The sequence below is a fragment of the Poecilia reticulata genome, linkage group LG14 (assembly GCF_000633615.1).
Source record: "Poecilia reticulata strain Guanapo linkage group LG14, Guppy_female_1.0+MT, whole genome shotgun sequence".
In the NCBI taxonomy this organism is placed as follows: domain Eukaryota; kingdom Metazoa; phylum Chordata; class Actinopteri; order Cyprinodontiformes; family Poeciliidae; genus Poecilia; species Poecilia reticulata.
This window is the reverse complement of record NC_024344.1, coordinates 7,835,656-7,850,901: the sequence shown is the minus strand read 5'-3', so window position 1 is coordinate 7,850,901 and position 15,246 is coordinate 7,835,656. Positions and strand designations below refer to the sequence as shown.

The 15,246-nt window shown below is 36.5% G+C and overlaps 1 protein-coding gene across 7 annotated transcripts in view; it reads left to right on the top strand.

Annotated features, from left to right (window-relative positions):
- Positions 1-15,246, top strand: part of nrxn2a (neurexin 2a) — a 169,197-nt gene that overhangs the window by 80,583 nt on the left and 73,368 nt on the right. For all 7 annotated transcript variants that reach the window (XM_008427082.2, XM_008427078.2, XM_017308569.1 and 4 more), the window contains 5 exons: positions 5,633-5,752; positions 5,829-6,210; positions 7,720-7,910; positions 8,015-8,188; positions 9,698-9,817. In XM_008427082.2, the coding sequence (XP_008425304.1) occupies positions 5,633-5,752; positions 5,829-6,210; positions 7,720-7,910; positions 8,015-8,188; positions 9,698-9,817 (987 nt within the window). The remainder of the gene's footprint in view (positions 1-5,632; positions 5,753-5,828; positions 6,211-7,719; positions 7,911-8,014; positions 8,189-9,697; positions 9,818-15,246) is intronic.

Here is a 15,246-nt window from a genome sequence, read left to right as displayed (position 1 = left end):
TTGTTTGCATTTTGCTAATTGGCTCTCATGCCAGACAAAAGGATTTAGCCTAAGAATAATTTGCAGGTTTTTTTTTTTTTTTTAGATCTAAGACTTAAAGAAGCAAAAGTGAAGATAGCATTTTTAGAGTAGAAATAATCATACTTTAAGGATGTTTTTATCAGGAATTGGTGTGACATCATGCAAACCTGTAAAGTGCAGATTTGCAGGATTCTACATTAGAATTGTAACCGATGTTTTGTCAGAACTGCCTTTATATGCTACATCAACATAAGATTAGCTTGGATAAACTAGATAAGACTGATATTTAAAGAATAACTGATCACATGCGATGCACCAGCCACAGGTCCTGAGATTTGCCAGAACCTTATTTAAAAGCGTCTCGATTGTAAGCCCAGCTAATTATTGGGACTCTATTAATATACAATATTTTCTAAATGTTACCCTGCAGTAACTAATACTCAGTAAAATGAGAATCAGAGCAACAACAAAAATTTTCCTAATGGTGTCTTAATGATTCTGTGATTGGAGTTAAATATTTCCATCTAACATAGCATTTTATTTTCCTGATAATAACGCTTAGATTAATTCTGGATTTACGTTTTTCTAAATAAACGACTTAGAATAAAAATCAATAAAAGAATGCACCGTTTAAGTCTTTCAAAAGCAGCGAGGCATCAAAAGAAGACCTTCTTTTAGATCAACACAATCAATTTTCTGGAATTCAGTCCTATGAAATGGAGCGATATTTTATATCTCAGCACGGTCAAATACATGATGAAGATTGTGGTGCTCAACAGATAGCAAGAGGCAGGCAATTTAAGCTCTGCCTGAGATAGCAGCAGTGTTAGAAACTGATAAAATGTATCACCAGGAAACTGCGAACATGCTTTATGTAGACGCTGAGAAGAGTTACTTCTGCAATGCAGGTTGTTTGCAACCTCTGTGTTTGAATAATTTCGGATTATTTTTTGAATAAAATGTCTAAATGTTCCATTTCTCAGTGATTTACAGGATTAGTGTGTGTTATTATGCATTTCTTATTACATGAAATGAAAAACCATAATCACAGCAGTTTTTATTAGACTCGCAAATGCAACATTTACTGTTCATCGAGACCTGGTCTCAGCCTGTAATCCTGTTAATTTATTAGTTGGAGATGAAGCTTTAGCGTCTTTGAAAGGCAGATAAGGGCACATTTGCAACAGATTTATTGCACATCTGTAAGACTAATCTGCTGCCCCCTATGTTCAATCGATTGCACTTTCTTTATCTGATCAAGGTAAGTAGAGGGAATGTTTATGTATGTGTGTGAATAGTTATCTTAAAGGTATTTTTTTATAAAGATTTTCTGCACCTCGTAGAAAATAGTAATATAACAAAAAAAAATTAAACTGGATAAAGTGAGCAGTTATTCCTCTTTCCTTTTACTGTCTGGGTTAAAAAAAAAAGTCCCAATGTGTGCCAGCAGATGGCAATGCACTTTCACATATTGATCATAGAACATATGTGTCGTATGTGTGTAATTAAATGGCTTCCAGATATTTTTTAAAAATGATGGCGTATGCAAAAGCCTAATCGACAGATGTGACAAAAGAGGCTTTTATAGATGCTGAGCCAAGCATGCACCAAACCTCTGAGCGAATTAAAAATATATCTACTCTATTAATTTCATGGAGGACATAAAAAAAAAATAAAAAATTTAGAGGTTGATAATTGAGAGATTTGATGTCTAATTGTGACAGAACCAGAGAAGGAGCTTCTCTGCAAAGAATTCCTGGAAACCATCACTGGATGCACACAGGGACGGTAAAAGTTGGTTTAACAAATCCTGTTAAAGTGCCCTTGATGAATTCTTGTATAACCACAGAATAATGGGCCACTAGATGCTTCTGAAGTAAGATGCACCAAATTACAAAATGACTATAACACGCTTCGATTAGCATGCACGTCACGCACGGCTGGGTCTCGGCACGCTCGCAGGGATGACCTGTATAGCTGCGGCGGCACCTTTGAAGTCGTCTTTGTTTGAGAGTATTAATCAAATTCAATTTTAAGCGAGGATCAAACTGGACAAAACAGACTCCTTACATGGGCGGCTGGGGCCTCAGCTTCTGGAAGAAGAGCTTGTGAAGTGAAGGAGCTTTGAAAGGAAGCCAGATTTCAAAGAGTTTACGGTCAGATGCCTGGAAGAATATACATCACAGTCCACCATCTCAATACCTCCTGCTGAATCAGAGATAGATCTTTTATAAGAATGCACTTTTATTATATTTATTATAGGCAGCTCATTTATAATTACTGATAGACAAAATTCAAAGGATGTTTAACTTGCAACTATTAATTCATTAACATTTTTTTTCTTTAAAGAATATCTCTTTAAAATTTGTTTGAAACTAAGGAAGGACAAAAAAGCAATCAGATGAATTTGCTGCAGCATCAAATTTATCGTCGAAACACAAATTTCAGGTATGGATCAATAACTGAGGATGAATAAACTGATTTTCAGTTGCAAAATAATTTGTGTGTGTGTGTTAAACCACACAATGGGGTTTCAGCCCAAATACACAGACGGATCAGGATGACCTTTGATGATATACAGTAGATACAGATGTTTTTAAATTTTAAAATCAATTGATGCACTAAGATGTGAAAGAAATATGTAGATTACAATGTTTAATTAATACAGTTTCATTCATCAAACATTTTTTATCTGAGTTCTTCACTGAATTCTTAATCACAGACAAAATAGCAAGACAATAACTGCATTAATGTAAAAGAATTAGAATCACATGAACAGTTTGATAGATAATATGGCTTTTTTGTTCATTTCCATTGTATTTCTGCTTTTTTATTTAGATAATACATTTTCTCACATCTGGAAACACTGCATGTTGAGCGTATGTTTTTTAAGGATCCAACACTATGTATACAATATAGTAATACAATAAAGTATAAGTGTATTTTATGTTTCAATCAGAAAATAGTTAAAACCAAAATTAGTCATTCCTTTGGCACATTTGGGTTAAAAATAATTTAATAAACATGTTTCTTCTGAATAAAGGTACTTTAAAGTTTTGTGGCAGATCAGCCGGAGTCCAAACTTGACTCTGACTGAGAATCAACAGATGGAGCAAAACATTAGAGTGATGGCAAAGAGGCCAGTGAAAATTTTCAAAAAGCTGGTCAGAAACCATAAGAAGAGTTTCTGATTGCCGAAATGACATTTTGTTTTTGCTGATTACTGCTAATTATTGAGAATGCTTTTAAAAATGTTGGACATGCTGTACTCTTGTAAAATGCAAGGAAAAACAGATGTTGGTAGTAGCCCGGATAATTCTGACATAGAAAGGAATCAAAACAATTCAACAGTTTTAAAGATATAAATGAAATAATTAAAGCTGAAAGCATCCCTGTGCAGCTAATTTTTAGAAAAACTTTCTACAGAAGATCATTCGCCACAGAAATCTTCAGTGGATAAATTAATGTCATCAGTTTACCATATTAATGTTTGCTCATATAAGTCACTAAATCTGCCTTAGCTGCTCACTGACAGAGTTTAAATGTGATTAGTGTGAGGAAATTTTAATGCCGAGGTGGAGTTTGTCAAAGTTTAATATGTAAATTGTCAAAATTCCTCAAAAATGATGTTAAAAATGATGTTAAAAATGGCCTGAGGGAGGAAGTGCCTGTTGGAGTCAATAATATGTACTCCATTCTTGACTGAAATTGAAATCCTAAAGTTTCCTGCTGCAAGGCAACTGTGTTTTATATGTAAGCAATAAGTAATTGTACTGAACTGTGGTGACTTTAGTGTATGCTCATTGCACAAAACTCCACTGTTGAAGAAACAGATTGCTGAAACTCATTCAAAGTTTCCCAAAGGAAATTTGGAAAATGTAGCATACATCAAAAGTAAAGAATAGATTAAATTAAAAGGTATTTCTTTAAATGTCAGTGCACACACAATATTTAGAGAATACATGGCACTGCACACCACAGTTAAAAACATCAACAGTGAGGTTTGAATCTGGGACTACCACGACGGGGAGTAGTTTTTAGCAGGCTACTGGCAAGCTTCATATCAAATGAAGGATCAATGGAGAAATGTACCGGGACCTTCTTAATAAGAATCTGAAGAAGAAACGACGGTGGATTTTTCAGCAAGAGAATGATCCTGAGCACACAGCCAAGGAAACTCTCAAATGATTTCTGAGACAAAAAATAAAGCTCCTTGAAGATTAGATTTCATAGAAGAGGCCCCCCAGAAGCTTTAAAGGTTGGAAGACAGTAATGTGGAAGAATATCTCAAACTCAAACCTAAGAAATGCAAATGACTTTTTTTTCCTTTTTTTTTTTTACACAGAAAATGACTTGAAGTTGTAATTACTCTAAAAAGCATTGAAAAAAAGTCAGTGATCATGTTCCATTCCGCTTTATTACACATAATTTAATGGACCGAGTTGTCTACATTTCGCCATATGTGGAGATCACTTGTGTAAGTTTTGTGTCAATAGCTTCGAGATAAATATATTTTCTGAGGAAAACATTTGTTTGTTCAATGTTTATTTTTCCTACTGTATAAATCATTACTTCACTGGCCCAAACTTTCTAGATGTAACATTTTTTCCTGTGTTGGTATTCGTGTATTTGGCCTTATATGTTTAGATAGCAGCAAAGCTCCCCTTCTGAGCAGCACAGATTAGATGAACAGACTCCTCTACCCTTCGTCCTGCAAACTCCTATTTCATTACAGCAAATCCTGCCCGTATGTCTGATTTCATGATAGTGATCCACAAGGTAAACATTTCTGCCTTTTCAGCTCTACTTGACTCCGCACAGTGGTTTGTTTTTCCACATCTAAGTAAGTCCATTGAATGCAAAGGATGCAGGATTTGATGTTATTGATCCACTCCGAGCGCATAGCCAATATTCAGTCCATGTCATGCGATGTGCTACGTGGAGACACTTAATTTGCAGGCGGACAAGGTCTCCAGGCACGGGTTTTATTTCCCAGAGGATGAAACAGTGTATTGTTCGGAAACCAGCTGATGTTTTTCATTTATTGCCCTCTATGCGTCCCTTGTAATTCTCCTGCGCCCTGAGCACAATTAGACAGACAAACCCCTCAAGGCAAAGTCAGCTTAGGCATGGCCAATTAGTTTCCCAAGCGATGTCAGAACTCCTTTGAACTGCCATGTCGGCCTGTTGCATAGGCACTGATTCGGGTTGACGGTACTGCAGTGGCAAGCCTCTGCACTGTGACCTATTTTTAAACCAGTGAAAAATGCAGAGGATAGTGAAGAAAATCTGAAACTTGAATTTATATGAGCGAGCCACGGCCTTCACTGTAAGCCAACACAGCTTTTCAGCAGAGATCACACAAATGTCTCAACACAAGTTAAATATTTAGCCTGGAAATGACTGTGCTGTAGGTGTTTTGTTCTTAGTTTTACCTTGAAAAGGAGGAGAATTTAAATTATTGCTTTCTCCTGAATGTTTCTGCTGTATGTGTGAGTGATAAGTAAATGGATGTATTCACCCTGTAAGTGCTTCTCAAGGTATAGTGCTCGTGTGAAAAGATACTGCGCCCCTGTGATATGATTGTCACTTGACGCTTTCCTCCTCTTAGGCAAGGGACCAGAGACTCTTCTTGTAGGCGAGAAGCTGAATGACAACGAGTGGCACACAGTGAAGGTGGCGCGACGTGGGAAGAACTTGCAGCTATCTGTAGACAATGTGACAATGGAAGGTAGAGAGATGAGAAAAAGAAACGTGGCCTATCAAAAGTGTTTTAGCAGCTCATGATAAATGGGTTTGTTCTGTAGGCCACATGACTGGTGCCCACACCCGCCTGGAGTTCAACAACATCGAGACAGGAATCATGACAGAGCGCCGCTTCATCTCAGTGATGCCCTCCAATTTCATTGGCCACTTGCAAGCGCTCTCCTTCAACGGGATGCTCTATCTGGACCAGTGCAAGAATGGAGACATTTCCTTCTGCGAGCTTAATGCTCGGTTTGGCATGAGACACATTGTGGCCAACCCCGTAACTTTCCTAACTCAAGCCAGCTATTTGGCCTTTTCAACCTTGCAGGCCTACGCTTCCATGCACCTCTTTTTCCAGTTTAAAACCACCAGTGCGGATGGCCTGATACTGTATAACTCTGGAGACGGCAGTGACTTCATCGTGGTGGAGCTTGTCAAAGGGTGAGCGATGGGATATTTTATACATCATATTATGTGTCTTCCAGGCATCTAATGCCATTTTTATAGCAAACTGTATCGCCAAAATGCTATATATCAAGCAAAATTTAACTGTATGATGTAAGAAACTTGGCTTAGCAATTTAATACTTTGAAATTGGCCTCTGTCTCTTTATGAAGCTCCCAATCTTATATAGGCAGCACTTTGTATGAGCGAGTATTTAGGCATGCCAGAATGGCTGCCACAAGAGAGTCAAGGATTCTTCAAGCATGCCTGAGAAATTCAAAGCAACACGTCAGGTTTGTTTTTGATGAGGGAATAACATAATACATGATATACAACTCAAATAACACTCCTCTTTAAAGTCTGACTTTTACATACAGTATGTATGAATGTCATGTTGATTGAAAGATTTGTTTTTATTAATTAATCTCATGGAAGTTTTTTCCTAGTCGAAGTAATACAAAATACATCTTTATGAAAATTTTAAAACAAGAATCGGCTAAACAAGTTGTTAGTTTTAGTGGATTTTCCAGAAACCATATATTGATATACACTGTGGGGAAAAAGTCCATGCATGTTTTTTTTTTCTCATCAGATTTAATAATTGCTGTTTAAGTCAGTCAGGATACGTAAAAATGTTGTTGTTTTTTTTGCTAAATTCAATTATTTTTGAGGGAATCTTTATATTCTTCAAAATCCAAAGTTTACACACACTGAGCTTGTTATGCCCTTAAACACAGACAAAGCCCAACATCAGGCACGTTATTTGTCCTATAATCAATCCACTCTGGGGAAAGAATGTTTCAAATTCAAATTTAAAAGCCCCACAATTATATGATACTACATGTAAATTCCTGAACTGTAAATGCACAATATAGGGGTTAATTTAAAATTATTCGTGAGGCAATTAGTGTCCAGGAGTCTCAACTTAAAACTTGAGAGCGCTTGATGGCTCCCCTGAACAAGGATCAACAACATAGATATGTTTCAAAGGATCTTTTTTTCCATTAAAGATATTTTTTCATGGTAAGAACATCAGAAAGTGGCTGTGGAAACGGAGCCAGCAAAGCCGCAGTTGTATCATCCCACTGAAATGCCTAGCACAGACTCTCTGTCAGTGAGCAATTAGTCAGCAGGAGGTCTTGTTCAGATCTGGAACCAGCAGCAGAAGCTCCCAAAGACGACACAGACAAAAAAAAAAAAAAAAAAGGCTCCCAACACTTCTGTCAGGATTTTCCGGCTGTTCAGTGTTTTGTGTGAAGTGTGGCAGCTCATTCATGGATGGTTCTTAACTTTGATTATTAACATAATTAAGTTTGAATGAAGTCTGTCTGATGACTATGCTTGAAGTAAAACACACTCGTTTGCAATTAAATCATATTATTTTATTTGAATGGCAGCAAAAGAAAATTAATTGTTGCCAAGTAGAATTAGTGGTAATTTATGTGTGACATTTGTTATGAAAGGAATTTAAAAACACAGATCTTGAACAAATGTTTCGTCTTATAGGTACATTCATTATGTGTTTGACTTGGGAAATGGACCGTCGCTAATGAAGGGAAACTCTGACAAGCCTCTCAATGATAACCAATGGCACAACGTGGTGATCTCCCGTGACAACAACAATGTACACGTACTCAAGATTGATTCCCGTACCGTTACCCAACACACCAACGGAGCCCGAAACCTGGACCTAAAAGGTAAAATTCATGCTGTTTACATCGAAATCCGACTATTTTCATGCTTAATTTGAGATTTAAGTTTGCTAAAGAGCGTTTCTATTCCTTAACTTTGTGTTTTCTAGGGGAGCTGTACATCGGTGGTGTTGGAAAGAGCATGTACAGCAGCCTTCCCAGGTTAATAGCTTCTCGGGAAGGATACAAGGGCTGTCTGGCTTCTGTGGACTTAAATGGAAGGCTCCCTGAGCTGCTGGCGGATGCCCTTCACAAGGTGGGAGAGGTGGAACGAGGCTGCGGAGGTGAGGGCAAAAAAAATCCCAGATCATTTCTGTAAATGGTTTTCTTGTTGTTCAGCTTGGTGTATTAGGGATTAAACCAGAGGGACAGGAGGCCTCTCACTGCACGCTAATTGTTCCCGATTGGTCTTGGAATTGAACAGGTGTCTCAAATATTCAACATTGATTGGGAAGAAAACAAATTCAGTAAATCTACTTTTATTTTAAATGTTGCAGTGTTTATCCATGAGGGGATTTTGACATTTTTTTGTAATTTTTTTACAGTCCAAAATCTAATCTATAAAAACTGCTTAATAAAATGCTGAGAGACCTGATGAGTGTGGTAATGAGAACTGGGAGTAGTAATCAGGGGATTGTGGTGCAGTTGGGGAAGAAACCATAAGGAAAAACTAAGGGAAGTTGATTAATAAAAACCGAATGAACACAAGAGGAGACAAACCAAAACACAGAATAATCTACTAAACAACAGAAGTATTAGTACAAAACAAATATGTCTAAACCAAAATACACAGTGAACAGAACTTAAGAAACAACTTTTAAACTAACAGTTTTAGACAAAGTAATCCAAATACAAACACAAGTAATTCCAAAAACATTATGAACATCTTCAAGTCATCCTCTATGAAGTTCCTCCCTGTGAGAATCACATAAATAGAGGTAAATAAGCTCTAGATCATGTAAAATCAGTTTGATAACTTGTCTTTCATATCTTGTGCTTATGCACCCAGCCTGATGCTGACAGCTGCCCATATTGCCCACATAAAAGACGACTTGAATCTAAACAAAATGTGATTGAATCCCTGCAGACGCAGGAATATTTACTTCCGATATACCTTTGTAGATATGACCCCTGATTATTCATTAACCCAAACTCTAGAATTACCAGAGTATGTGCTTTTCTTTTAATGTGACTGCACGTATTTAAATGTCCAAAGTCTTAGTCCTAAGGTAATAAAGGTCTCTTTTTTAGTTCTTGGCTTTGAGATTCTGTCAAAAGAAATCAAAGTTTACTTATAAAATGCATTTCTTACTGATTTATGTTTTAGTTTTTTGTTTCTTTATCCAATGTATTCAGTATATTTTATCAGTGAAAGCCTATTTGATTATTTTTGTAGGAAAGCATGAGAACTATTCATTCATTCATCCATCCCACACTGCAGAATTGTGAAGTGGAAGGAAAACAATGGGCGGCTGTGAAAATCGTTTTTCAAAGTCAAATCTGGAAAATCTGACATTCATTTATATTACACCCCATCTACTCTGTTAACCCTATATTAAATCTGGTGCAACATGCAAACCATTAGCTGAAGAGGGTTGAACGCAAATGCAGGCCACTCTCTCAAGATTTTGTTTGTACAACATTCCTAAACTACATGGATTGTTGGACATGTAAAGGTAGCCATATGTAAGTGTTTTACTTACTTTTTTTTCGTTCACTCCTCTTGAGTAAAAGCAAAGGTGCATAAAGTGAAGTGAAAAGCCCTTGCTTAATCTGCTGTGAACACCTTTCAGGGCCCAGCACAACCTGCACAGAGGACTCCTGCCACCACCAAGGTGTGTGTCTGCAGCTGTGGGAGGGCTTCTCCTGCGACTGCACCATGACCACCTACGGGGGACCTTTCTGCAGTGACCGTGAGTAAAGGTGTATCACGCCCGACTGGCTACAACGCTGGAAAATGTCTTCTTGACAGGCTTATCACTGACACGATGCAGATCAAATTCCACCATCAATACAGAATTCAGTAACGTATGAAATACACTTTAGAAAGAACAGTCAGCTTTTTTTTTTTTTTATTTTACCTCTAAAGGGATGAAACCTTTAGGTGGTGTCCCGCCTGCCACACATCGAAACTGCTTCCATTTAGGTCTTAATAGAATTTTAATGAGTTTTTGTCCTAGAGGATTCACAATCTAAGGACTGAAGGTAAGTTTTACACAACGATATGAGATTAATGTGTTAACCATTTAAAAAAAAAATCCAAGCAATAATTATTTCCTCTCCTCTGTGCATTGTCTTATTAAACATAGTTACACATGACTCACCGTTTCACCATATTACAACAACAAAACATATTTCTTATGTAGCAAGGTCATGAATAATACAGCCAACTGTTACCAAGGGCTCCTCATATTAATTATAGCAAAGTATTGTGTTTAATAGGCCAGCCATGGCAAGTTAAGCTTCATTTGCTGCAGAATCATTTAGAATAACTGCAAGAAATGTGTCTTTGTGGTAATTGTTTTTTAAAATGTGGTTTTATGTTTTACTTTTTAAGAGGGAAAGTACATTACATTATAAGCTCAGCAGGCACTCTAGCAGAGGATAATTTCTTGATAAGTGGTGTGCTGGTTAGATACTTAATACATAAAGATAAAAAAAAGACACTTCAAGGATAGGAGCTTATTTGTTCGCTCACAAAAAGTGCAGTTTTGTGTCTGAGTGGAGAATTCAGTGAGCAGTACGAAAAACATGTAAGGATAAAAAGATAATACTTTGTCATTGATGGTTAGAAGCATGTTTGTTCACTCACATTTTAACTTTGGAGAGAAAATTCAGCAAACCGTTGTGCACTTGATGTTGCAGAAGTCATCAAAAGCGATTTCCTCATCTGAGGGTTTCCTTGATGTGTTTTTTTTTTTTTTTAGTTAAATACACTTTTCTGTAGTTTTTAAAGCATTCATTAATGTGCAAAGCCAATAAAAGTTGTAACTAGAAATGCACTGAAAGATCTGCTGGTGACTAGGACTGTGTTTAGCTTTGTTGGTCCTAAAAGCTGATCGACCCATCAGAAACTCAAAACTGAAACTTTTTACATTCAGTAAATGAATAAGAAGGTGACATATACAGGTTTGACACTTGTTCTACACATGTTGATGTTCCATAGCCTGTCTATTGGATATGTGTGACATATTTAGTCTTTCTGGATAAACATGCAGTGAAATTCGCAAGGTGAGGGGGAAAGTACCGTGCCGCACTGAAAGGGGGCAGCGCTGAGCACCGTCTGCTGAAAACAATCTTAAAAACACACAAAAAATAGTCAGAATAGAACAATTTAAGGATGACTCTCCTCCTTGGCGATAATCCTCCTTAAAACAGTCGGAGTTTTACAAATGAAAGCAAACAAGAAGGAGCCAGTGATATGTGGAGATGGATATGGGTATGGTCCGTGGACTTTATATACAAATAGAGGTAAGATCAGGCCCATTTTCAAGCTTATTTTCAAAAAAAGAAAAAACCAAAGAGATCAGAGCAAAAAGATGTACATTTTACTGTGAAAAGAAGACTGAGTTATGTCTCTGGTGTTCAAAAGTGACACCAGATGAGGCATCAAAGGTATAACTTTATAGCTCTGCTTGAAAAGTATTACTGTTAAAGCAGATCTTATCTTTCATACAGTTACACAAGAAAAACAATGTTTAAAAGGATGAAGTGAACCAAGGACATTCTTAGTTTAGTTTTTCCTTGTATTCAAAGAACCTTTTATGTATGCTTTTCAAAGTGTGCCCTGATTTGTTGATTTTCACTTCATATTACTGTCTTGAAATTGACTCATTTCTCTTTTCACTTTCAATCACTTGTGATTGTATTTGTTTTTTCCCCATGCAAGTCTGCTTATGTTGTAAGCTGTTTTCTTTTAAACAAACAAACAGACTTCCTGCATTTATTTTCTTTTCTCATAAACAGCAACAACATGCAGTTGATCCTTATTATTCTTGAATAAGATGTCAAATGAGTTCCATAATGTTGGTATGCGGGTTTTCAGTTTTAATTACAAGCTTACTGGATAAACCACACAAATACTCCCACCAATCTTTGGTGATTTTTCTTTCTCCAGATATCTGATTTTACTTTTGTAATTCTGAGACATAATCACACGGCTTATCTATTTTGGTTAAGTCATCTTTAAAAGTATTTCTGATTCCAGCATCATGTTATTGCGATTAGGATGTTTTGAACTATGGCCTTGATTCCAGTCTTTCAGTTCAATTCCTTATACAAGTTCCTAGAGATAATGTTTTTCAAATTATGCAAAAACCAAGCAAAAAAGACTTTTAATATTACAGCAAAACAACATATTCAACTAAAGCCCAATTTCATGGAAGGTTTTGTGATTTTCATCTCTCTGTCAAGCCCATGCTAAATGGCATGGCAGCCCAATATCAAAGGTCAACCCAATAGATCAGATCTGTTTGGAGTAAATAACAAGTCTTGTGCTTCACATTGAACCATCACTGAGTCCTTGGAAGCAAAACAAACTGTTGCTGTAGTGTATAAACAATGAACAGTGTAGCAATGGTTAATTTTTTTTTGCCTTGCAGCAAAAAGTTCTTGGGTTCAGATCCCCTCTGGGGTTCTTTCTGCATGGATACTCTAGCTTCCTTCCACAGTACAACAACATGAATGTTAGGTCAATTGGTCGTAGCCTTCGGTACGACTCTGGGCATGTTTCGTTGTTTGTATGTTGACCTGTGATGGGCTGGCTGGTTAAGGTCAATAGATCCATGTCAAAACAATGACTAATACTTGTAATTTTGTAATTTTATACAGCATGAGATGTCAAAGCTCGCCTCTTTTCACACTGGAAAGTAAATTTTGGTTAATTTTATCAAAACCGACAATCTGAAGAATTTTTTCGTGATCAAGGATTAGAAAGAAGCTGTTCTGTTTAACCATTTAATCCATAATAGGAAAGGATGGAATCACTTCTACTTGGTTTGTGACTCAGTGCATTGATATTCATATACAGACATTGTCTAAGTGAGTTTGCTATAAACATCTGTGCTTATTATTTCTAGGTCGTGGCTTCATTACCAGAATTAACAAGAATGATGTTCAGTGCCCAATTTTCAGCCCTTCCTCCTCTAAACATATGGTGTGTGTGTAATTATTGGTTAACCTTTGCAGCTACAGATAATTGATTTGGCATATTTATTACCTGCTTGCGTTCACACATTGGCCCGTTTGTCACAGTAAAAAAAGAGAGACTATGAGGTTTATAGATATACTCCTGTTTCTTCCATAACATTTTATTTTTTCATTCAACTTTAAGTTTAGAAAATGTAACATTTCCTTTAAGATGAATAGAACATTGGTTTGCTTGTTTATTCTCAGTTCAAGTTGAGTAAAGTTTTTAGTATATTCTAATTTATTTAGTTATGGTAATCCTTGCTTTTCCTTTTCCTGTGGATAAATAAGTATAAAATGACACAGAGGCAATTTGCCATAGCCACTCTTCAAAATAGGAAAGACAAAAGTACATGCCATTTACATAATATGTATGTTTATCTTTGTAAATCAAGTAGTATTACTCTGAGGCTGTTTTTCCCACTGGTATTTATCTGATATTCCTCTCTTGTTCCCTGGTTAACCAGCCACATATTAATCACCTCCTCATCACTTTTGCCTCCCTCTTCTGTTACATCTTTGTCAGATCATCAGCTTAGTTGCTGTTGTCCTCCCTGACACCATGTTTATTAAGATTCTGGTATCCTCCACTCCCAATTTTTTAAAAGGAATTTCATTAGCTGTGAATAATGTGTCTTCTAATTGCTCTTCCAGTTTTTATTGAAACAGAAAATATCTTCGAAATTCTATCCATACCACTTAAATCTTGGTTCCACTTGTGTTCTTCCGTTGGTTTTGGTAAGTTCCTGGCATTCTGCTCGCCTCCTGCCAGTGACTGAGTTCACTACCAGTGAAAAACATGACAGTGACAGCCGGTCCAGCGGGTTGCCAACACGTGTGTAGAGATTTAAGATATTTCGAAATGTGTTTTGTTACATGTTTTTAGAAAGATTAAATCTTCCTGCTTTGTGGTTTTAGGAGAAATGTGATGTTTCACCTGAAAACGGGGGGAAAATGTAGCACGATGCAATGCTCAATAAAATGCTGTTTTTCTTTTGACCTTCATTTCAGGTGGATTCATTCACAATTACTCGTTCGTCCCAGACGGGATAATCCAGGATAGAGGTTTTGACTTAATCTTGAGCCTTGGGACAGAGGCTCAAGAAAATATATTGCTCTTCATAACATGATGACCTAACAGGAATCGAGTTCAGATATGTGACTCTTCCTGGAGTCTGTAAAGTTACCATTTTAGTTTGTTTGGGACCGAACAGAGGAATTGAAACAAAATGTCCAATACGTTGTTTTTTTTTTTTTTTATCTCCATACAAGACTTTTCATATGACAGAAATTTTACGAGCTTGCAATGAATGTTTATATTCCAGGTCTATTTAAGTATTTCTGATTAGCAGTAATTACAATTAAATAGACTAATGCAGAAATCGCATGTTGAATTGGAGATATAAATGAGTGACTCACGGCAGCGTTCATTTAACAGTTTCAACTAATCACATCAAATTCAGTGCAGCTTGTCGAAATTGTCTTAATTAAGTTTTTGAAAATGAGCATGGCGGTCTGCGGAATATGATATAAGCAGATCACTGTAAGGTTTTAGTACATGTTTCAGAAAGTTAGGTTTGTGCAGATTAAAAAGTTCTGCTTTGATGCACAATTAATGAAATGTCTTCTGTTGGTTTGCCATAATTAGTTTCAGAAGACACGTTTAGGCTCTGATTTCTGCATATAATAAAAATAATGAGTTCCTACCTGCCACAGAACACTATTTAAATATACTCAAATGGAATTAAAACCAAAGTTAAGAATAATAGTTGTTTTGGAAGATAAATGCAAAATGAAATCCAACCATTCTTGCAATTTTAGTTTTTGTTTTTCCTAGATGAACTAACCTTTCTTCTAGAATATGAACTAAAGATGCAAAATATAGCAAAATTGCACATTTCCATTGATACATGAATGCATGCAAAAGAGAATTGCAGTGCATTATTTGGTAAAGTGGCATGTATTCAAGTTTTCCAGGAACATTTTTGGCCAGACTTTTCCTATTTTTGTTGCCATAGTTCTCTGAACGAGGTGCTAAATGTTGCTGAAAACGGTCAGAACATCATAATGGAAAAGGCAGAGAGTAGTTAGAAAACTGTGAGCTAATTGCATAATGATGTTGCTATTACGACAAAATCAAGGATTCACAAAAAAT